Genomic DNA, 25685 nt, shown 5'->3' with positions numbered 1-25685 from the left:
AGGGCTGGCATTGGAGTTAGGACAACACAGGTTTGGCCTGACTGACACACACCAGCTGTTTGTGATTCTGAATTAAACCCCTTATCTTCTTAGTAACCCGTGGCAACTCTTAGACTGTAAGGTATAGAAAACTTCCATTTGTATTAATAGAGGTATTTCTTTAGAGGGAGTTTCCATCATAGACCTAGACCTAAATAAATAAAGAAAATATATAGATAAATTAATAGATGTAGGAAGTAGACTCAAGAAAACTGGGTTCTGTTTCTGACTCACAAACGTATTGTGTAATTTTCTTCCTTCTGTTCTTGCTTCCTTCTTTCTATCCTTCCCTCTTTCCTACCAACTCCAAGTTTCTATGAGCCTATGATTCTAAAACATGTAATTAATGTAATCAACTTGCTCAGTGTGTGTGTGCATGTATTGAACCTATAAAGAAAGGATAAAGTGGGCCTCTCTATAAGATTGTCTTTTGGCTTTTGCTTTACCTACTCTCACAAATTTGATAATATCATTCATAATTTCACATCTGAGCATTCTAAATGCTATGCTTGAGGAAGAATGTAAGAAAATACAACTCACAGTAGAGCCCTTCATGAGGGCTGCAGCTTGTTTTTCAATGCTTCCTATGAACTTTAAAGGTGTTTAATAAATCTTGATTGGATGAATCCTCCTGTACTGCAAAGATCCCTTCATGGTATAGGGAAACTATTCACACAATTACAATCTGAGCATCAGAGTCCAACCCCTAACTTTAGGTACTTACTCTGTGTGCCCTGGAGCAAATTATTGAACCTTCCTAAGTCTGTTTCCTCAACTGCAAAATGAGGATGTTGAATTAGATGGACAGCTAGGTGGTGCAGTGGATAGAGGGCCAGGCCTGGAGACAGGGAAACCTGCATTCCAATGTGTCCTCAGATACTTATTAACTTGGTTGCTTTGGACAAGGCACTTAATCTCTATTTGCAGCAGTTTCTTTGACTGTAAAACCGGGATTATAGCAAAGGGCTGTTGTGAAGATTAAATAAAACAATATCTGTAAAGTGCTTAGCACTGTGCCTGGCACATAGTAGGTGCTATATAAATGCTAGTGATTTATTGTTATAATAATATTATCATAACCACCATCATCATTATCCCTTATAGCACTATGATCTTGTCATGAGGGTATATACTCTTACCACTCAAATACCTTGCAGTTCCCACTGCTCTTCCATGTACAGTCTTCATGAACTGCTTTCGCAATTTCTTGTGAAAGAATGAAAGTACATTTCTAATTCTATGACCTTGCATTTTAACTTAGTTGTTTCTTTAGCTAGAAGAAAGAGCTTTAATTACATGAGAGATGAAGAGTAAATCTTCTTGACTTTATTTTGAACTGACGTTTTCCCCCTTGAATTTGCAGGCTTCCTCCATCTTCACAGTACTTCTCCTTCTTGAGGGAGGGCTGTTCTCCTCTTCTTCCCCTCCCTCCTCAGGAATGCTAGAGAACATCTTCCGGTACATTGATCTCCATCAAAATGAATTTATTCAGGTAGGAATAAATGCCTATGTATAATTTAAGAATCTACCCTTCAGGTTATGAGGGCACCATGTTCATTCATTCCTTACTACCTTTCTCTGAAAGGCAGTGTGTCATTGGAAAGAATTCATTTGGAATCAGAGGACCTGGGTTCAGAACATGGCTGTGCCATTACTGCGATCTTAGACAACTTATTTTTCCTCCCTGGGTTCTAAGTTTCTTTATTTATAAAACAGCAGGCTTACACTAGATGATCTCTGAAGTTCCTTCTAACACTAAATCTGGTGTCCTGTGATGAAATCCCATCCATATGAGGAAACTAAATCCTAGCACACCTAAATAACTTGCCCAGCATCATACAGCTAATAACTGAGAGAGGACTAGAACTCAGACCTCCCTGATTTTCAGTCTCCTATTCTTGTCCTTGACACTGAACTGCTGTTTATCTATAAAACAGAGCCACCTCATGTTTTGCCCCAAGTTGCAAATATGTATTGAAGTCCAGTCAAGTGACCCAAGACTTACCTTAATTTTTTTTTCATATTGGATAGTTGAATTGGTAACAAGATTTGTTTCTTAAAAATTTTAATGGAGATGTACTCAATAGGGTGGCATTAACAGAAAAGAGTCCCAAGTTGGGTTTTGAAGTCCAAGGACATCTTTTTCTGTTGCTGAAAATACACTCAGTCTTACAACAGTCAGGTAATAGCAATGATGTTAATAAACAGGGAATTTAGAAGGGCTACAAAAAAATCCAGGACAAAATTCTGCCTTCTGAATTCCTTGTCAAAGAAAGTGTGTGTGTGTATATATATGTATGTATATGTGTGTGTGTGTGTGTATGTATATATGAAACAATTTGTTCTACCAGTGAGCAATTGAACTCTGTCAGAAGTAGGTTTGCAAAAGCATAACCAATTTTATCTAGAAAGATCATGAATGGAATGTCAAATGCAGAATATTAAGGCCAAGAGTCCCCTGAGAAAGTAATTTAAATAAAAATGTAGATTTAGAAAAAAAAATACCATGGTATAAATATCAGTTAAAAAGTGCAGAAGACCAGAAGTTTAATAGACCATTTCATACCAAATCAGAAATTCAAAATCACTGAAGTTTCAATGCAAGACAACTGGATATATAACTAAAAGAAAGGCAGCCTGACCTAGTGGTTATGGGGCTATCCTTGGAAACAGGAACATCTGGGCTGAAGTCCTGTTTTCAACAGATATTGACCATGTGACCATTGGATAAGTCACAACCTCTTAGTACAATTGGCACCTTTCTAAAATTCTAAATGACAGACTATATTAGTGTATGTGGAGTTTCCACATTAGAAAGTTTCATCCACTAATGAAATAAATAAAAACAAAATGCCTAAAAATCCCTTTAGGGTTCTTATTGTTTTAAACAAATCTGGTCTACTACATTCCATGATGTCCCAAGGTAGCATAAGGGCGAGGAGTAGCCAAATACAATCAAGATGAGAAAAAAGACAAGGCCATAGCATGACCCTGTGCCAGGAAAAGCCAAAAGAGAGAAGGCTGGATGGTCTCACCAAAATCCTTAATTCCGGACAGGAAAATCCTAAACACTCTTCCCTGGCCAATCTATAATGACTCCAGAGTCCATGTAGAACTAATTAATTCTTGATAATGTTAACAAAAAGGAAAGTAATTGTGGTACTTTAATCTTTTGGTCTCATAAAATAATTATATAGACCAAAAAAAGGACAGATGTTTGTTTAGAAAGCCTCTGTATTCCTGAAGTTCTTAATAAAAACTATACATCTAATAGCAATAACTTTTAAACACTTTTTTTGCCAATATTCTTGAGGTTATCTCATTGGATAACCCCAAGAATAACTAATAGTTTGTTAGTTCCTTTTCTATCTTTCCATCATATGGTTATAGTTTGCTTGCTTTTAGAAAGGGAAAAAAAGGTAATTTGATAGGTTCAGACTTGAAATATTCCTGAATACTAGAAGAGCAGATTTCTCTGTTTGCTACCCCTTCCCCTTCCCCTTTCTCCACACTAAATAGATCATTGACTTTCCTCATAGTCACTTAAGGAATGGGTGGCCATTGAAAGTGATTCTGTTCAACCCCTGCCTCACTTCAGACAAGAAATCTTCAAAATGATGGATATAGCTGCAGAAAAGCTTCAACACTTAGGAGCCACTGTAGATTCAATAGACATGGGACATCAACAGGTAATGTGCCTTCTGTTAACTATGGAAATTCTCTGCCCTTTATCTGATTTCTAATGGATACAGTGACGTGTCTCTTTAGTAATAACAGGATACTGGATAAATTTTTCCTTCAATGTATTTGCCCTATTCCAGTTTACTTTATACTAGGTAAGGATTTAAAATCTCACCTAATACCATCTCACACCTATAAGATTAGCTAACATAAAAGAAAAGGCAAATAACAAATATTGGAGGGGATGGGAAAAAGTAGGAGTACTAATACACTGTTGTTCATGGAGTTATGAACTAATTCCATCATTCTGGAGAACAATTTGGAACTATACTCAAAGGACTATAAAACTGTACTTATCCTTTGACCCAGCAAAACCACTACTAGGTCTGTATCCCAAAGAGATCAATGATAAAAGGAAAAGGACCTATTTGTTCTAAAATACTTTTAGCAGTTCATTTTATAGTGGCGAAGCAATGGAAATTGAAGGAATGCCCATCAATTGGGGAATGGTTGAACAAGTTGTGGTATAGGATTATTGATGGAATACTATTATGCTATAAGTAATGACAAAAGGGATGGAGTCAGAAAAACCTAGGAAGACTTACATGAAGTAATGCAAAATGAAATGAGCAGAACCAGAAAACCATTGTACATAGTAATAACAATATTGTACAGTATTATAAGGATGATCAACTGAAAGACTTAGCTACTCTGTTCAATGCAATGATCCATGACAATTTCAAAGGACTCATGATGAAAAATGCTATCTGCCTCCAAAGAGAAAACAATGAATTCTGAATACAGATTGAAGTATATTTTTTCCACCTAATTTTTCTTGCCTTTTTTTTTTTTTTTTTGCAACATGGCTAATATGGAAATATGTTTTATATGACTTCACACATATGATGGTATCACAACGCTTGTTTTATCAAAGAGTAAGGAAGAAGTTGGAAGGAGGAAGAAAATTTGGAACTCAAAATAAAAAACAATGTTAAAAAATAGCATAATTAAAAAAAAAAAGATGTAGACTCTTCTAGCTTTGTAGCTAGAATGGGAAATGGGAAATGGGAAAAGTGCTCCTGCTGATAAAAAAAAAAAAAAAAGAAATTAAATTCTACCTAACTCTGAATGTGACACTTAGCTAAAGTGATGATTTCATGAGGTCTCTCCACCAGAGAATATTATAATTCCTCTATTCTTTTTTCTTTTTAAAGCTTTTACAAAGGAATATTTACTTCAAAGATGTAAGAAGAACAAAATTAGAAACATTTGCCCTAATACTTCAGAGGCACACTCACCTATACCACTTCACTCTCTGGGAAGAGTGTGCTTCTCTTAGCACAGTTTCTACATAACATATCCAGGTGTGGTTTGACTGCTGGATATGTCCTTGTTTTAATTATCAGTAGGCTGGGCCCTGAAGGTCAATTCTTTGATCCTTGGGGCATCAAGTTGTAAAATTCAACATGGATTCAGACTCCTGACCTTTTGAAATTTATAAGATCAGAGGTTCCAGTCCTTTTACTTAAAACAAAAAAGAAGAAATCAGAGACCAACAACTGAGATCCAAATTCATGGGGCCACACTTAGGCTCAGTGAGAAGAAGGACCAAGGCTTCATCTTAAGAGCATTGTCTCTCCTTGGACATCATCTGTTCAAGAGTCACGCCAAGAACAGAGCAGCCAAACGCCTCCACACTTTCTCATCATTTTTCTTGGTTTTACTTTAGTCCTCCATGGAAGAGCCACATAATGTACTGAAGACCTCCCTCTATGTTTTTTATCATATTTTGAGGATGCTAATGTAGTATTCAAGCCATCCATCTTATCTCCTAGTCTTTTAGTATAACTGGCCCATGTCCCTTTATGGTTTTGTATGTCATTGATAAATACCTTTTGTCCCCATTCTTATTTGTATAAGTCATCAATGATACAAGTCAAGTGTCTAACATGTATTATCTATGGATGACTCAGCCATGTAAGGATTATTAGAATTTATGAGAGAAAATGGAGGTCACTAGAGTCTTTAAGTCAGTTTAGAAATGGTCATTCTCTTATAATATCAGTCTCATTCCTACCCTGAAGTCTTAGAACTCTGACTGTTCAAGTCATTCTTCTTAAATTGAATGTAAATTATTCTAGATTCTAGATAGCTGTTTCATGTCATTAGAGGAATTAAAAGTTTCAATCATAAATGGCATTCTTAAATCTTAAATTCCAAGACCTTTGTTTTGGGATCAGTTTGGCCAAGCGTGTCTTGGTTGGAAGGTAGGTAGCACTGGACCTGGAGAAAGGGAGCTGAGTTCAGATCCAGTCTCTGACCCTTACTAGCTGTGTGACCCTGGCCAAATCACTTAACCTCTGTTTGCCTCAGTTTCCTCATCTATAAAATGGGCCAATAATATCATCTATCTCCCAAGGTTGCTGTAAGGTTCAATTGAAATAATAATTGTAAAGTGCTTAGCCAGTGCCAATAAACACTATATATGTTATCTATTATTAGCCATTCTTATTGATCTCAGATCAGTTAACCTTCAATGATTCATTGAAGAGAATGAATAAACAAGTGTATTACTTGTTTGTATGTTGAAAACACTTTATTTTTATTTTAAAATTTTAAAATATTTTCATTTGTCATTAAATATTTCCCAATTAAATGTAGAAAAAAATTTGACAATCATTTAAAAATTTTTGAATTTCAAATTCCCTCCCTCCCTCCTTTCTCTTCCCCATCCCTTGAGAAGTCAAGAAATTTGATATCGATTAAATATGTGAAGTCACGCAAAACATATTTCCACATTAGCCATACTGCAAAAGAAAACATAACCCAAAAAAATCCAAGAAAAAAAGTATGCTTCAATCTACATTCAGAGTTCATCACTTCTCTCTCTCTCTCTCAGGAGGTGGATAGCATTTTCATCCTTTGAATTTGTCTTGGATCATTTTATCAATCAGAGTGCCTAAGTCTTTCATAGTTGATCATCCTTACAATATCACTGTTACTGTGTAAAATATTCTCTTGGTTCTTCTCAATTTACTTTGCATGAATTCATATAAGTCTTCCCAGGTTTTTCTGAAAGCATCCCCTTTGTCATTTCTTATAGCACAATAGTATTTCACCACAATCATATACCACAGCTCATTCAGACATTCCCCTGTTCATGGGCGTTGCCTCAGTTTCCAATTCTTCACCACCACAAAAAGAGCTGCTGTAAATATTTTTGTACAAATATGTCCTTCTCTATTTTCTTTTATTTTTTTTGAGATACAGATCTAGCAATGGCATTGTGGGGTCAAAGAATATGTAGAGTTTTATAACTCATTGGGCAGAGTTCCAGATTGTTCTCCAGAATGGTTGGATTAATTCACAATTCCATGAACAATGCATTAGTGTCTCTGCTTTTCCACATCCTTTCCAGCACTTGTTACTTTCATTTTCTGTTGTGTTACCTAATCTGATAGGTGTGAGAGTTTCATTAATTTGCATTTCACTAATCAGTAGAAAGTTAGAACATTTTTTCAGGTGAATATTGTAAAATTTGATTCTTTCTGAAAAATGCTTGTTGGTATCATTTGACCATTTTTCAATTGGGGAATGGCTCTTATTTTTGTAAATTTAGCTCAATTTCCTATATATTTAAGAAATGAGTTTTTTATCAGAGAAACTTGCTATCAAACTTTTCCCCAGTTTCCTGAAAAACATCTAATTTTTGGAAAGGTTTTTCCATAACCTCTCATGAAGAGGATCAGTTATATAATACATATTTCTGTCTTATTTTATTTTTTCTCAACTACATGTAAAATATTTTTAACATTCATTTTTTAAAAAGATGGAGTTCCAAAACATGAAAGTCTTACATGAATGGATGCTGAGTGAAATGAGCAGAGCCAGGAGAATATTGCACATAGTAACAGCCACATTGGGTAATGACTGACTTTGATAGATTGAGCTTTTCTCAGCCATGGCAGGATCTGAAACAACTCCAAAAGACTCATGATGGGAAAGAGAAAGAACTTGGGAGTCTGAATGCAGATGGAAGCATACTATATGCTCTCCTTTTCTTTTGTTGTTTTGTTTTGTTTCTTTTTTCTCGTGTTCCCTCCCATTAGTTCTAATTCTTCTTTACATCATTACTAATATGAAAATATGTTTAATATGAATGCATAAAAAGAGCCTGTATCAGATTGCATGCCTTCTTGGGGTGGAGAGAGGAGAATGTGGATGAGAAAATTCAAAACTCAAAATCTTATGGAAGTGAATGTTGAAAACTAAAAATAAATAAATTAATTATATATTTAGATTTTTTGAGTTTCAAATTCTCTTCTTCCCTCCTGCCTTCTCTACCACCATAAGGTAAGTGATTTGATACAGATTATACATGTTCAGTCAAAACATGTTTTCATATTAGCTATGTTGCAAAAGAAAAGACAGACAAAAAACCAAAGTAAACAAGAAAAACAGAGTAAAAAAGTGTGCTTCAATCTACATTTAGATACCATCAGTTTTCATAGTTTTTTCTCTAGAGATAGATAGTATTTTTCAATACAGGTCCTCAGGAATTGTCTTGGATGATTGTACTGCTGAGAAGAGCTAAGTCATTCACAGTTGATCATCCTTAAATATTGCTCCTACTGTGTATAATGTTCTCCTGGTTCTGTTCACTTCACTTTGCACCACTCTACATAAGTGTTCTCAGGTTTTTCTGAAAGCATCCTTCTCATCATTTCTTATAGCACAATAGTATTCCATCACAATCATATACCACAACTTGTTTACCCATTACCCAATGGATGGGCATCCCTTCAATTGCCAATTCCTTGCCATCACTAAAAGAATTAATATTAAAATGAAAGAAAATAAATAGAAATACCAAGATACAAAGAAATAATTATTGGCTATACAATGATTCAAATTACATGAGACTCCTGATCCTACATCTCTAGCTTCTCTGGAAGACTAATACTATTTCTCTCTTCTCTTTATAATTATGCTTTATTTGTTTATTTTAGCATTTAGGAAAAAAAAATTATTGTGTTGCAAATTCTTTCCCTCTTCCACCCACTGAGAAGACAAATTATGTGACAAGACTGATTTTAGTGTGTTCACTTGTATTTCTGCAGCTACCTGATGGGCAGAAACTTCCAATACCTCCCATTCTTCTAGCTGAACTTGGTAATGACCCAAAGAAATCCACGGTGTGTTTTTATGGTCACTTGGATGTACAGCCTGCCAAGAAAGAGGATGGGTGGCATACAGACCCCTTCACCCTGGTAGAGGTTGATGGTCAGTATTTTGTTCATTTTTGTTTCTTCGGCATAATTATACTTCTAAAGCTAATCAGTTGTTTACATAATTTAAAGTGTTGTTCAATTTTGTTGACTATCATTAAAACCTCTCATTATCTTCCTGGCTTCTTTCCAGTGAATTGATCACTATCCCAAAATCATCTACTTGGAAATATCTGAGAAATGTTTGATGAGACTTCATGTAAAATGGTACAACAGGAGCCAGCTGTGCCTAAATCACCTCAAGGAACTAGAAATATTGTCTAACTTTCTCCATATTACATCAAAAAAAAAAAGGAAAAAAAGAAAGCAAAAACAAATTTGCAAAAATTACTAGGATAGTAGAGTAGTAGCAGCCTTTTATGTAGCAGTTTAAATTTTGCAAATTGCTTTACATACAATATCTCAGTTGATGTTAACAACAACTGTGCAAGATTAAAGTATGTAGGACTATTCCCATTTTAAAGATGAAATAGACTGAGAGAGGTTGAGTGAATTTCCCAGAGTCAGACAGCTATTGTGTCAGAGATGGGATTGAAATCCAGGTCACTCCTGATTGCAGTTCCAATGCTCTTTTTACTGTATCATGCTGTCTCGGGAGGAGAGATATTGTTACCACTACAATGTCTTACTGTCCTGGAGTTCTTGAGCCTGTACAGAAACAGACATCTCCAGTTACTCATGTGCTAGCTCCTTTGGCATGACAAATAGAGCCATTTGTAACCTATCATCTCTTTGACTTTTTGAGATGAGTCATAAATTGCTGAGGCCTTTCCCCATCCCTTCTACTGCAACACACACACCCTGCCACCGCCACCACCAGAAGCCAGGACATCATTCTAATTTCCTAATCCCAACACTCAGGAGCCTGAGAGGCTCCAATGCCTTTAGTTCCTTTTCCAGATGGGGTCCCAGAGCTAGATTGATCTAGGCCTCTGGAAGACACCTGGTACCTTACTAGAACAGTGAGTATGCTCTTTGACTCTCTTTCCAAAATACCAGACTTGATAAGAGGGACATCTCCTGACCTCTTTATTTTCTATTCTTGTCCAAAGCCTAAAGAAAACTTGGGCTTTCTGCCTTACTCTAATCAATAAATAATAAAAATAACAAGCCTATCATATAATTGAGATGAAAAAATTTTAAAAAAACCCAGAAGCAAGTAACAGTTTCAAAAAAAGAAAGTAAGAAACAAAAGAATTCAGTTGGGTTCACAAATACCACAGATATTGCATTCCAAAACCTAATTAGAGAAAACTTTCCAGAGTGGAAAAGATGGAGCAGTACTGACCGTACAAGCAATACAGAGGATCCCAGCTTGAAGAAATCTAACTAAAATTCTCTAGGGCACATAATTGTTAACCTATAAAATTACGAAGATGAAGAAAAGATTCCCTAAGTATTGAAAAAGAAAAGAGAAATTATACTTGAAAAATACAAATTTGAGCAATATCAGATTTTTTTTTAAAAAATAGGACAAATGTTAAAATACACAAAAATATACAAAAATATTTTTAAAACAATAGAATTGTGTCCAAAGGGCCAATGATGAAAAATGCTACTTACCTCCTGACAGACAACAGATGAACTTAAGATGCGGCAGGAAACATACTTTTTTTTAACATGGCCATGTAAGAGTATGTTGTGCTTGACTCTGCATATTTGTTGCAAGGGTTTTGTTTTCCTTTTCTTTTCATCTGGAGGAAGGTGTAAGGCAGAATAAATAAGTACACATTATTGGGGAAAAAATTTAAAAATGAGACTGTTTTATAAAAGACTTTTATAAAGAAAATCATATACTAAACATAACTATTTTTTTTCTTTTTAAAGTTTATTTATTTAACTTTTAACATTCATTTTCAGAAAATTTTGGGTTCCAAATTTTCTCCCCATTTCTCCCCTCCCCCACCCCAAAATGCCAAGCATTCTAATTGCCCCTATCACCAATCTGCCCTCTCTTCTAACATCCCTCCCTTCCCTTGTCCCCATCTTCTCTTTTGTCCTGTAGGGCCAGATAACTTTCTATACGCCATTACCTGTATTTCTTATTTCCTAGTAGTAAGAACAATACTCGACAGTTGTTCCCAAAACTTTGAGTTCCAACTTCTCTTCATCCCTCCCTCCCCACGCATTCCCTTTGGGAAGCAAGCAATTCAATATAGGCCATATCTGTGTAGTTTTGCAAATGACTTCCATAATAGTTGTGTTGTGTAAGACTAATTATATTTCCCTCCATCCTTTCCTGCCCCCATTTCTTCTGTTCTCTCTTTGGATCCTGTCCCTCCCCAAGAGTGCTGACTTCAAATTGCTCCCTCCTCCCACTGCCTTCCCTTCCACCGTCTCCCCCACCCTGCTTATCCCCTTCTCCCCCACTTTCCTGGAGTGTAAGAGAGGTTTTCATACCAAAATGAATGTGCATTTTATTCCTTCCTTTAGTGGAATGTGATGAGAGTAAGCTTCATGTTTTTCTCTCACCTCCCCTCTTTTTCCCTCCACTGAAAAGTCTTTTGCCTGCCTCTTTTATGAGAAATAATTTGTCCCATTCCATTTCTCCCTTTCTCCTCCCAATATATTTCTCTCTCACAGCTTAATTTCATTTTTTTTAAGATATGATCCCATCCTATTCAATTCCCTCTCTGCTCTCTGTCTCTGTGTGTGTGTGTATGTGTGTGTGTAATCTCAACAACTACCCAGATACTGAAAAGTTTCAAGAGTTACAAATATTGTCTTTCTATGTAGGAATGTAAACAGTTCAACTTTAGTAAGTCCCTTATGACTTCTCTTTGCTGTTTACCTTTTCATGCTTCTCTTCATTCTTGTGTTTGAAGGTCAAATTTTCTTTTCAGCTCTGGTCTTTTCATCAAGAATGCTTGAAAGTCTTCTATTTCATTGAAAGACCATTTTTCCCCCTGAAGTATTATACTCAGTTTTGCTGGGTAGGTGATTCTTGATTTTTGTCCTAGTTCCTTTGACTTCTGGAATATCCTATTCCACGCCCTTCTCTCCCTTAATGTAGAAGCTGCTAGATCTTCTGTTATCCTGATTGTATTTCCACAATACTTGAATTGTTTCTTTCTAGCTGCTTGCAATATTTTCTCCTTGACCAGGGAACTCTGGAATTTGGCCACAATGTTCCTAGGAGTTTCTCTTTTTGGATCTCTTTCAGGCAGTGTTCTGTGGGGATTCTTTCAATATTTATTTTGCCCTTTGGTTCTAGAATATCAGGGCAGTTTTCCTTGATAATTTCATGAAAGATGATGTCTAGGCTCTTTTTTTGATCATGGCTTTCAGGTAGTCCCATAATTTTTAAATTGACTCTCCTGGATCTATTTTCCAGGTCAGTTGTTTTTCCAATGAGGTATTTCACATTATCTTCCATTTTTTCATTTTTTTGGGTTTTGTTTTGTGATTTCTTGGTTTCTCATTCTGTTTCATTCTAATTTTGAAAGAACTATTTTCTTCAGTGAGCTTTTGGACCTCCTTTTCCATTTGGCTAATTCTGCTTTTTAAAGCATTCTTCTCCTCATTGGCTTTTTGAACCTCTTTTGCCAGTTGAGTTAGCCTATTTTTCAAGGTGTTATTTTCTTCAGCATTTTTTTGGGTCTCCTTTAGCAAGGTGTTGACCTGTTTTTCATGCTTTTCTTGCATCTCTCATTTCTCTTCCCAGTTTTTCCTCCACCTCTCTAACTTGATTTTCGAAATCCTTTTTGAGCTCTTCCATGGCCTGAGCCCATTGAATATTTATTTTGGATGTTTGGGATACAGAAGCCTTGACTTTTATGTCTTTCCCTGATGGTAAGCATTGTTCTTCCTCATCTGAAAGGATGGGAGGAGATATCTGTTCACCAAGAAAGTAACCTTCTATGGTCTTATTTATTTTTTTTCCCTTTTTTGGGCATTTTCCCAACCAGTTACTTGACTTTTGGGTCCTTCGTCAAGAGTAGGGTATACTCTAGGAATGTGTGAGATCTCAGTTCCTCCAAGGTGGCACAATCAAGCATGTACTGGTCTGGATGCAGAGAGGGATTTTTATGCCCAGAATTTTAGCAGTTACCTCTCCACAGCCACCTGGCCTCCAGTTCCCAAGTCAGCATTGGGGGTTGATTTTCAGATAAGCTGGATGGGCAGGGCCTCCATTCAGTGTGAGACAAAGACTCACTCCCCCAGGGTCTCCAAGCAGGGCAGAGGCAAGACTCAGTTCTTCAATGACCCCAGGGGTTTTTATACTCCAACAATGGAGCTTCTGCATGGGCTGCTGTGTAGCCTCCTGTGCAGGCTCTGTGGCCTATGGGAAGGCCCTTCTCCCTTCCTGGCCTGCTGATAAAGCCCGGTCACTGATCTTTGGTGCCTCTGGACCGAGGGATCTGAGGCCCCGCTATTGAGACTGGAGATTCCGCCCCCAAGGTGTCCTCCTCTCAGAGTCTCCTCATCACGCTGCACCACTCAGCCAAGGCTGGGCTGGGCTCTGTGCTCCGCACCTCTCAGGCACAACTGACATTTCCGTGGGCCTTTCAGGTCACCGTGGGCTGGAAATCTCCTCCACTCTGTTGTTCTCCACTTCTGCTGCTCCAAAATTTGTTGAGAGCCCCTCTCTACAGGTATTTTATGGGCTGTGGGGAGGACCCTGCGTAAGTGTGTCTTTCTAGTCTGCCATCTTGACTCTGCCCCCATACCTATTTTTTTAAAAAGCAACCAGAAGACTAGTGTTATATCATGGAACATAGCACATAGCTAAAATCTAAAAGATAGACAATTTAAAGGCAATAGATTATTATGTACAAAACTGAGAATTGCCAAAATTGACATAATGGAAAATTAGTCATCCAAATCAAGCAAGGACAATGAAAGAAATAAGATGCCATCAAAGAAGTACACCACAAACAACAATACTGGCCAAGATGATTCACAGGTCAATTCTTTCAAACTTTCCAAGAACAAATAATCCATCCATTACATAAATTACAATATTTACAAATGCAGAGAATGCTGGAATACACCCAATAAATTTTATGAAGGAAATACGATGTTGATTTAAAAACCTGGTAAAGAGAACAATAGAAAATAAAAATCATAGCCCAATTTCCCTAATGAATATAGATGCAGGAATGCCAAATAAAATATTAACATCAATACAGCAATATATTTTTTAAATTATGCATCATGACAAAACAGTTTATGTAGGGCATGTAAGTCTGGCTCATCAGAAAAACTATCACATAATGCAACATATAAACAAAACCACTTAAAAATCTTTTGCACTTAGGTTAATAACATTTGCTCATAACAAAAATACTAAAACATGTAGAAATGGAGGGATTTTTCCTTAGTATAATGAAAGTATCTACCTTAAGCCAAGAGTTAACATAATATACATTGAAAAAACAGAAACATTCCCACCAAAAAAGGTACAAAACAAGGTTTCCCATCATCATTGCTTTTATTTGGCACGTTTTTGGAAATTCTAGTCATTTCAATAAGACAAAAAGAAAACATTGGAAAGGAATTACTCAACATATCACTATTTACAGGTAACATTGGTCTATGTGGAAAATCCAACTGTCTCAATCAGAAAATTAATGATAACAGTACACAAACTTAGCAATGGCACAGAATTCAAGGTCAAGCCAGAAAAATCATTTGAATTTTTATTTGCCAGCACTAAAAATAAAGAAAACATCATAAATATGAAACCCAAATTTACAATAACAATAAAATCGAACATAGTTGGGAATCAACCTACCCAGAAATACATAACCCACAAAAGGACAGCAATAAATCTACAATATTGGAAATAAAGGAATACCTAAATAATTGGAGGTCAAGGATTAGAATGGGTCAGATTAATACAGTAAAAATGACCACAATCCCCAAATTCATTTAAAAGTTTAATGACATGCCAATCAAAAGAGCAAAGTTTATAAAAATAGATTAAAATAATGAAATGTATATAGAAAAACAAGTAGGCAATAAAATCAAAGAGAAGTCTAGGGAAAAAGATAATAATGGTGGTTATATACTGCCAGACTTTAAAACATATAAAGCAGTTCTCAAAACTATCTGGAACCATATAAAAAAGATCAGTAGAATAGCTTATAGACATAAGATATCTAACCAAATATACATAAAATACTAAACTTTGATAAACCTATAGCAAACAAAAACTGGAAAAATTGCTCATTATTAATAAATGGTCCTGGAAAATTATTTAGTAATTTGGTGAAAATGAATTTAGACCCATATCTCTTGCTACATACCACACTGAATTCTAGCTGGATATTAGACTTAAGCATAAAAAGAGCAACTATTAAAAAGACAAAAGAAGGGGGCATTTATCAAAATTGTGAAGAGGAAATGATATTTCTATTGTCAAGTATACTTATTAGGACAAATGTGTTTGATTACATTAGAACAAAAATTTTATGTACAACAAAAATAATACAAAGAAAAATAAAAGTAGCAGACTGGAAAAATACTTATTGCAAATATGACATATAAAAACTTTACATCTAAAATATATAAGGAACTACTAAAATTTTCATAGGTCTAGTTCAAAATCTACAAAAGGGCAATTTAAAAAAAAAGGAAACATAAATTGTTAATAATCAGTTGAAAAATGCTCAACTTTAATAATTAAAAGGAAAACAAATTAAAACAACTTTGAAATAGCACCTAAAATTGGCAAAAATAATTAAAACATTAAAACTCAGTGCTAGTGGGGTTATTAAAAAAAACTGGCACACTCATTAATTGTTGAAAGAACTTGAAACTAGTAGAATCTTTTCAGAAAATACTCTAGCAGTACACAGTAGAAGTAGCAAAAATAAACATACACTTTGACTCATTAATCCTAGTATTCAGACTATATATCCTAAGAATATTATCACAAAGAAAAAAAAGCTGTTATGTTAAAGATTTTTATAGTAGCATTATTTGTAAATTACAAAAAAAAAAAAGGAAGGCTGGAAGGAAGAAAGAAAATCAACCTAAACATTTAATAATACAAGAATAGTTAAATAAATTATGTAACACTCATGTGAAAGAATGTTATAATAAAATTCAGATTAAAAAGTATAAGGAATATAAAGAAATTTGCAAAGACATTTTGGAAATAATGAAAAACATCAGATCATGAAAAACAGACAACTTACTATTACCACAAAGGGGATCAGGAAAAATGGACAAGAATGAATGAATCCTGGTGGAAACTGTAAAAGGAGTGACTGAAAAATGATGACATGTATGCATTGAAATTCATTTATTTAAATGCAAATAATTGCAAAGCAGGATTAATTGATATTTCATATTAAATTTATATAGGGATAGGAATTGGACCTGGGATTTCATTGTTTTAGGGAACTCACAATTTACAGAACTCTCTCTTCCAATTCAGGTCAGCACCTTCTCAACAAGCTCTAGTCTTACAATTGCCTAGAGCCCTAAGGGGTTAGGTAGGTGGTGCAATGATACCATTAGCTGGGTCTGGAGTCAGGAAAACCTGAGTTCAAATCCAGCCTCAAACACTTATTAGCTGTGCAAGTCATTTAACCATGTTTTCATCAGTTTCCTCATCTGTAAAATGAGCTGGAGAAGGAATTAGCAAATCATTCCAATATCTTTGCCAAGAAAACCTCAAATGACATCATGAAGAGTTAGACATGACTGAATAACAACAAAGGACTGAGAGATTTGACTGGCTCAGTATCACAAAGCCAGTATGTATCACAGGTAGGACATGAACCCAGGTCTTCCTGGATTCACACCCAAGTCTCTGTCCTCTATGGCATGCTGCCTCTTCAATTGCAGAATTCATTAAAGAAACAGAAATATTTAACTTTTTCCAAGAATTTACAAAAAATGATGTGGTTCCACCCTACCTCCGCAAAGGAATCTAGTCTTTATTATTACTTATATTATTATTATATATTATTACTTATGTTAAATAAATTTTATTGATGACATTTGTCTTTATTAGATATTTTAGCAAATAAAATGAATAGAAATGCTATTTTACCTCCAGCTTATCCTTTCCCCTCCTCAGATCATTTGATTTACCACTACTACTGATTTTCTTTCACTTTTTAAAGACAATGAACTCTTGAACTGCTGGATGAATTAACTCACCAGTAAGAGGATTTCTCAATTAATGGTGAAAATGTTTTCCTGTTTAAAAATACCAAACCAATCATTTGTATTTTAGGAAGATGGAAGGAAAAAAACAAATTGTAACAAACCATTGAGAGGGACTAGGACATTTTTTCATTCATTCTTCATATATTTGCAAGTTTTAAAAATGACAGATTGTATGATATTCAGTGGCAAATATGTAGATCTCTTCCAATAAGCAGTGGTCAAGGGGTCAACGTATTACCAAGCCACTGAGATGTACATTGTCTTACACTGGTCAACCATCAGGTGAATATGAAATTTGGGCTTATGAAACGTACTTTGCAATTTCAGAAGATTTTCACAAGGCCAAAATGAAAATGTGCTTTTAACATAATTGTTCACTATGCATATTTGTTTTGAACTTCTTAAACTTGGCAGAAGTTTAAAAAACTATTCTGACCTTTTTTCCCTTTTCTCACTTAAAGGAAAACTTTATGGACGAGGAACAACAGACAACAAAGGACCTGTTTTAGCTTGGATTAATGCAGTGGGTGCCTTCAAAGCCCTAAACCAAGTATGTCACCAGTGGTCTATGGTATTGAATTTAAAAGGATAACTTGAGTAGAAAATGGTCATTAACCTCATGGAAATAATAATACATTCAGTCACAAGAGATAACTGGAAAGTATCTCTGAACAGATAAAATTAAGTTGAAGAAGTTTTTTTTAAAGTTACATTTAGGTGTGATAATTCCTAGGTAGGACTTATTAATCCTCAGATATATACATATATATGTGTGTGTATACATATATATAATATATATATACATATATATGAATAAATATGTGAAAATATGCCTCTATAGGCATATTTATCATTTTATCATTTCGCGCGATTTAGTAGTCACTAGTTTACTGGGGATAGGGCAGGTGGTTTTAGTCTTTTTTTTTTTCAGTCATGTCTACCTCTTCACGATCCCATTTGAGGTTTTCTTGGTAGAGATACTGAAGTGGTTTGCTATTTCCTTTTCCAGCTCATTTTAGAGATGAGAATCTGAGGCAAACAGGGTTACATAACTAATAAGTGTCTGAGGCCAGATTCATACTCAAGAAGATGAGTCTTTCTTCACTAGACTTAGAATTCTATTCATTGTGCTACCTAGATGCCTAGGGCTAGGTGGTATTCAGTAATTAAGGACCTGAAATTTCATTGCTATAGGTGTACCCTTGACTTGTAACTCCCTGATAACTTAGCAGACAATCTTTGAGAGATACTATGACTGAAAAATAAATTGGTGATGAATCTCTCTGAACTTCACTAGACTATTCCTTACATCATAGAACTGTGATAGAGTAAGGGGCAGTACTCCTTGGCTGGACATGTGAGAACCTGTTTTGTAGTGGTATAGCCAGGGTCAGTACTTCCACACCACAATAAAGTATTAAAGTAGAAATTTACAGGAAGACATTCCAGTGTAATTGAATCATAAAGTAAAAAAGTATAATACTGCTACACTGGCATCTATCAGTGCCTCCCAGAATAAAAATAGTTCTTCTCAGACTGACTACATATCTGCAGACTTTACATACAGTTTTTGATTCTCACATTGATTGGTAATTCAGTCTAAGAAATTCACCAAACATTCTGCTAAGTGCTGAAGAGAAGACACAATTTAGATTAGACAACACCTTTGCCCTCAATCATTTACAGTCTGTGGGATCAGAGCATCATAGAAGCGACCTTAGATGTTATCTAATCCAACCTCTCAAGTTCACTGGTAAAGAAACAGGTCTGGAGAAGTCAAGGGGCTTGACAAGAAGTAGGATTTGAACTCAAGTCCTCTGACTCCCAACTCAGCACCCTTCCACGGGACCATTCTGTCTTTCATAAGGGGACACAAAATGAGATACAAAATAATGATGAGATATAAAAGTTGTAGTTGATATCTTTATATTCTTTTTGTATTATTTTATTATATTAGTAATGCTGTTTGTGGTGATTGTAACCAGCAGAAATAGCCATTTAAAATCTTGAAACATTATGCCATTTGTTTAAGAGTAAATTGGACCAAGAACAGTCAATGCTTACAGGTATCTGCTGCTTCCGCTTTATTATTTTTCTTTCTTCGCTCAATATTTAACTTCACTCCAGTTCCCATACACTAATGGAGATGTGAATTAGAACCAAGGCAAGCTTGACATCAAGTAAGCTCTGGGTTTAATTTCTGCCTCTAATACTTATAAGCTATATAACATGAGTCTGCTAAGTGAGGCAGTGGATAAAGTCTTGACCCTGAGTCAGAAACACATGAGTTCAAATCTGTACTCAGACACTTACTAGCTTGTGTTGCCCTGGGCATGTAATTTAATGTCTGCCTCAGTTTCCTCATCTGTAAAATGAAAATGATAATAATAATAACACCTCTCTCCTACAGTTGTAAGGATCAAATGAGATAGTAATTGTCAAGCACTTAGCACAGTGCCTGGCATATAACAGGCACTTAATACATGTTAGTTGTTTTTAATAATATTTTTACTATGCCTTAGTCAACTTACCAAAACTATAAATTGTAGAAAAGGTTCTTGGCTGCATTACTAAAGTTCCTCTCTAGAAGTTCCCTAGTCTGATAAAATAACAGTTGTGGGTGTGGGTTGGTTGTGTTTTTTTTTTAAGGTAATGCAGACTGGAATTCTCTAGAATTAAAACTATGTGCATTTATGAAATGTAATATTTTTAAATGCCCATTGTTCTATTTCACCCCTTTTCCCTTCCTATCTTGTTTATTTATAAACTTCGCTGTGTTTGGAAAAAGTACAGAATAAACAAAATCATAGAATGTCAGAACTGCAAGGAATTATCCATTTAGTTCAGATCCTTCATATTACAGATAAGAAAACTGACTTCCATTGCTGTTGAAGAGAAATCCAAGCTAAGTAGGGTCTGAAGCCCAGGATAATACCCAAGATCATGGGTACTTCCAGCTCTTGTCAGGGGTTCCAGCGGAGTCTGTATTGCCAGGACCCTTCCAGTGTTGATTAGAACACTCAGGGTCATCTTAGCAGGAGAGGGGCTGTCCCCTGCCTATATTTTCCTGCACTCTGGGCTCAGATCCCGTAGGTTCACTGTGGTCCAACATCTCTAAGATGAGCCTGAGATCTACCATGTAATTCGGTTTCTCATGGTCAGAACATACCCTTTGACCACAGGACCCTTATTCAGATCCTTTCAAACATCCATAAACACTTAACACCTGCAGGTTTGGTCTGGTCCAGAAGGACTGATGTTCTGTCCTTTTCAAATGACAGGATTATTGTTTTATATAAAACCTGAAAGGCACTATGAACATTTAAAAATATACGGACTTCCTCTATGCCGGCCCACATCATAAATCATAAATGCAGAAAGCACCTCAGATTTTTAGCAGTCTGAATATCCTTTTGTGTGTACATTAAAAATGCTTTCATGTAAAAAGCCCTGTGAATTCTCACATCTCACAAACCCTGGTTGCCAAAAAAAGCTTAGTGGGTGCCAATGACTTCCCAGCAATTACTTATTAACCGAGTGCTGCTATAGTGAGCTCTCGTAGCATTAAGATTTCAGTATTCTCAAAAGATTTGTTGAAACATATAGAAATACAATGGGATATAGTTTCATAAATCATTATACTTACCCTGCCCTTATCTAACTAAATGACTAAAGTTAACTTATTTTCTAATACAGAACTCATTTTTCCTTTTTAAAGATTCACTAATCTAAAAGTTTCTTCTCATCATTAGTACTAATTAGTGTGATTCTGCTATACTAAGCTTACACTTGGCCTTACTTGTATTTCTTTCTCTACGTTTACATTAGCCCAACCCTTTCTGCTTTGGGAAAGGGTTTAGACCTTATTATCTCCTCATGAGGCTCACAAAGACCTGAAGTTATAAGTTACAAAGACACCAAAAGATCAAAGGCAAAAAGGGGGGGAAAGCATGTTGTAAAAATTTAAAAGGCACTCTTCCATGCTCAAACATTAACTGGAGAAGTCAAATTCCATTTTTTTCACAAGATCAAAGACCTTTGAGAAAATTAAAAAGAAGATTGAAATGATAGTTGAAAAGAAACAGATACTTGAAATAGAAATTACCCTAAGGCTCAAATACTAGAAAATCTTCTGAAAGAAGATGTGTTAGTTTATGATTCTCAGTATAGTGGGATTTTGGTTTGCTTCTAAAGAGGTAGAGAGAAAAATAAAAACTACAAAGCCCATGATTGAGTCAGGAGAGAAAGGGGATATTATCTTAAAGATGGACTGACCTAGGATTGAACCTTTCCTTTTTAGAAGGAAAAATAAAATGTCAGTATTCTGAGAGGACACAGCAGAATTGTTTCTGACTAGGGGATTTTTAATGATTCTCTCCCCACTATCCTAAGAGAAAACAGATTCTCCATCATGTGCCCTCCACACACTGCTCACCCTACTCCTTGTGCCTAGATTCCCCTCGTACCTTTTTCCCTGAATAGATTATGAGCTAGTTCCTTGAAACTCTGTCTTAACTTACAGTTTGTAACTTCCCCTGTTTCTAGCACAATGGTCTATATATAGATATGGAAGTTCTGAAAGTGATAACTGAGTGAATGAATGTGATCTTTCATCATGATATTAGAACAGTAAGCTATTATAATGCATATGATATACAAGATTTAACTTCAGATGTCCATATATTCAAGGAAACTTGCTATATAAGATGAATCACATTTGTAAGAACAAGAAACTGAGAATATTTACTATATATGCACATTTAATTTTAATTTCCCCAATTGATAGAGAGACAGCCTCAGAACCAGGGAGACCTGGATTCCAGTTCTGTTTCTGATAGGTACTTGACAAATTACCTAACCTGTTAGAGAAGTTGCCAACTTGCATTGGTAGAGGAAATTCTTCGCTAGGACCTCCTTATAACCATGAAGTCACTGGTCCAATCCCTAGACTAACCTCTATTCGTTTAATGAGAGGCAGCATGGCCACAGAGCAGAGAGAGTCATCTTCTGAGTTAAGAAGACTCAAATTCAAGTCCTAGTTTGGCATACACTGGCTATGGGACCCTGGGCAAGTCCGCTAACTTTTCAGAGTCCTAGGTAACTCTCTAAAGCTACAAATTAGATAATAGTTGCCTGACTGCGTTGATAGAGGGAATTTTCTTACCAAGAGTTCCCATACCAACAAAATCACAAATCTTGGTCATTTAAAAAAAATTAATATGGAAACCTGAGATATAAGCAAATTCCTAACTTTTGACAGGGAAGTAGGTATAATTATTCAAGTGTTTTGCTTTTTTTAATTTAGGATATCCCAGTGAATATTAAATTCATCATTGAAGGAATGGAAGAAGCAGGTTCGCTTTCTTTAGATGAGCTTGTCAGAAGAGAAAAAGATCGTTTCTTCTCTAGCGTTGATTATGTTGTCATCTCAGACAACCTGTGGATTAGCAAGAAGAAGCCTGCTCTCACCTATGGAACCCGAGGAAACACATACTTCACTGTGGAGGTACTGAGAAAACTGTCAGAAAGTTGAGTGAGAAATATCTAGTTGGGAAAAGATGAAAGGAAACCAAACTGATACTTTTACTCTAGAATAACTGTAGCTATAATAACATTATTCATGCAAGAAAGAGCTGATTGAACGAACTGACTGGGTCAGAATTACTGCTACAAGATTATATACAAATATTTAATGAAATCTTACATAAACTATATATATGTATGCATGTATGTACACACACACACAGTCTCTGAAAGATCTAAGGTACTGTGCTATTTTGCCAACTGTGGTTGTAAAGATTTTGTTTCAACAAGCATTTATCATGCACCTATTGCTACACCATGACAGGCACTAGGCATACATACAAAGACACAAAGGGAACAGCCTCCATAGAGCTTATACCCTATCAAAGGAAAACAAACACACACATGTATAAATAGAAAATGTAGGCAAAATACGAAGTCACTAGTGTGAATAAGTAACACCACCTCCCCAAATATGTTACTGGGGAGAACATCCATTGCCCCAGACATCATTATTCCTTGGGATTCTTACATGTTCCAGGTTCTGAATTAAGCTAAACCAAAGAGCAAGAGGCTCTGAGGGCATTATTTCCTAATTGGTACTGTTAATGACTGCCATTTCAATGGCATCACATCACTGATTGTGGAAGTAACAGGTTTTTTTACTCTGAAGTAGAAAGTATTGTTCTACACTGTCAAGTACTGAATGTTATGGAGAAATCCAATTATTATATCATTAATTACAATGCACGAAACATAATAAAACATAATCAGAATTTACTGTTTTCTTTTTGAATTAAAAAATTATTCTATGACAAAATCAGAAACTTTCATTCTGAGAATGTATTGGCTGTTATCTCAGTTTGCTCTGATTACCTTTTGGCATGTGACCAGGATGCCGAGGAAGTCCTGGTAGTGAGGTGCAGTAGACAGCAGGGGTTTCCAATGAAGTGAAACGTCACCTTAGTAATTTAGAAAATGGTGCCTTCCCTTTGTTGATTATCTCCACCTTATTTTGTATGTATCTTGTTTGTACATATTTGTTTGCATGCCTTCTCTGTTATTAGACTGTGACTTGAGAGCAGGGACTAGGGTTTTTTTTGGAGGGGTGAGGAGCTATCCTTAGTGCTTAGCACAGTGAGTGGCACATAGCAAATGCTTAATAAATGCTTGTCCGCCTGACTGTAACCTCTCCATTAAGAGTTTATGGATGGTAAGTGAAGAACATTGCATAATCTATCGAATGTCATTCCACTGATGGTTTCATTTGCTTCTCTCTCTTTGTTCCAGGGAAGAATTCTATGGGATGGGGAGGTTGGAGCAGTTATTGGGAAGTGACAGTGTTATAGAAGATAAAAAACATCAATAAAACATTAAATACCACCACCATCACCATCAAAAAAACAACACTGTGCTTGTCATCTGAGTCAGGGGAATGATTTAAGGTCCTTCCCCACTAAATAGGAGTTTTCCCAGAATATTTTGATACCAGAGAGACATTAAAGCTTTTGTCCTCTTGTGGCTCAATTATCAGGTCCTCTAGAGGTCAGCCCCATCACTCTTCTCTTTATTCATTAATCTACTGAAGGACTGGCTAAGTTACTTTACCTCTCCAACCACTATTAGGCCATTATCTTTCTTGTTAACACTTTCTGATTGATTACTCTAAAGGAGGGTATGCCTCCATCAACTACATGATCTTAAAGTTCCAATGTATGGGAATAGAAACATAATTTTTAACTTCCTCCAAGAAAGCCTGAAAGAATAATTTAAAGAAAAGACTTGATCAAGGAAGAGCAAGATACAGTATAGCCACACAAATACTCAAGGAATTCAGAATCATTGTGTGGGGTTTTTCAGATAAAGTAATTGTTTTAAGCTGCTATTAACCTGTAAGTTCCATGGTATCAGGGATTGTATCTCTCTGTTAAAAAAAGAAGGTTCTTAGACAAGGGAATGAACCTTATGAAAGAGATATTTTAAGATTAATCAGGCAATGCGTGAACTGGGGAAGGAAAAAGATCGATTAAGAGCTTGAAGTAACTTAGGCATGAAGTTAGGTCTAGTGATAGCAATAAGAATGGAGAGAAATACCAAGCTACAGAATTTGAACTTCATTTAATAGACAATTGGAATCCTTTGTGTGATTTTGAATAAAAGTGAGCTGTGCATATGGAAGATTACTTTGGCATTAGCATAGAAGATGATGAGAGTGAGTAGAGGTTGGAGAACTAGATGGGAGGCTATTATAGTAGTTCAACCAGGTAGTAATGTGAGGCTGGACTAGTATGGCAGGTAGGAGAAATAAAGAAGAAGAGGTGGCTATGATACATGTTGAAGTGGTAGAATCACTCAGTTGAATTTATTAACTGATTGGGTGTTAGAGAAAAGGAAAAAGAAGATCATCTTTTATTCAAATAATACCAAAGTTTCAAACGTGGGAGATTGGACAGCTACTAATAGAAATAGTGAATTCAAAATAAAGAACTGTCTCAAAGTCAGTAAGTGAGCAGTGATGGAACTCTAATATTCAGATTCCAAATCCAGTGTTCTTTTCTCTAAACCAATATTGGAGTCATGGGAATAGAGCCCAGATTCTAGGGAATTAAGGAAAGAGTGGATGATGAAGGAAGTGGAGCAGTGAAGGAATTGGGTATAGTTTATTCACAATGGTTGTAAAAAAGAGAGCTCAATAAGGTAAAAAATGGTTATACAGGTTCAGAAAGTAAGTACTGGTATGGGTGTTGTTGCTTGAGCTCTGTCTTTTTTTTTAACATGGAAAGCTAGTGTTAAAGCAATAAAAAAGAAAAGAAACAAACAAAAAATAGTAAGTCATTTGCCTCTTTTCTTTCAGGTAAAATGCAGGGATCAAGATTTTCATTCAGGAACTTTTGGTGGCATCCTCAATGAACCAATGGCTGATTTGGTATCCCTTCTTGGTAATACTTTATTTTATTTATCAGTCATCATGTAAGCATAAATGAATTCCCTAGAATTCAATTTGATTTTAATCTCTGAGTACTGGAT

General features: G+C 35.7%; 1 protein-coding gene across 1 annotated transcript in view; it reads left to right on the top strand.

The window, feature by feature from the left end:
* Positions 1–25685, top strand: part of CNDP1 (carnosine dipeptidase 1) — a 74118-nt gene that overhangs the window by 32524 nt on the left and 15909 nt on the right. Inside the window, 6 exon segments of the mRNA XM_072604092.1 lie at positions 1403–1531; positions 3579–3728; positions 8841–9003; positions 17597–17685; positions 22441–22641; positions 25513–25597. Of these exon segments, the coding sequence (XP_072460193.1) occupies positions 1403–1531; positions 3579–3728; positions 8841–9003; positions 17597–17685; positions 22441–22641; positions 25513–25597 (817 nt within the window).

This window comes from Notamacropus eugenii, chromosome 4 (genome assembly GCF_028372415.1).
Source record: "Notamacropus eugenii isolate mMacEug1 chromosome 4, mMacEug1.pri_v2, whole genome shotgun sequence".
Taxonomy (NCBI): Eukaryota; Metazoa; Chordata; class Mammalia; order Diprotodontia; family Macropodidae; genus Notamacropus; species Notamacropus eugenii.
The sequence above is the reverse complement of the archived record's forward strand: the minus strand, read 5'-3'. Positions and strand labels throughout refer to the sequence as shown.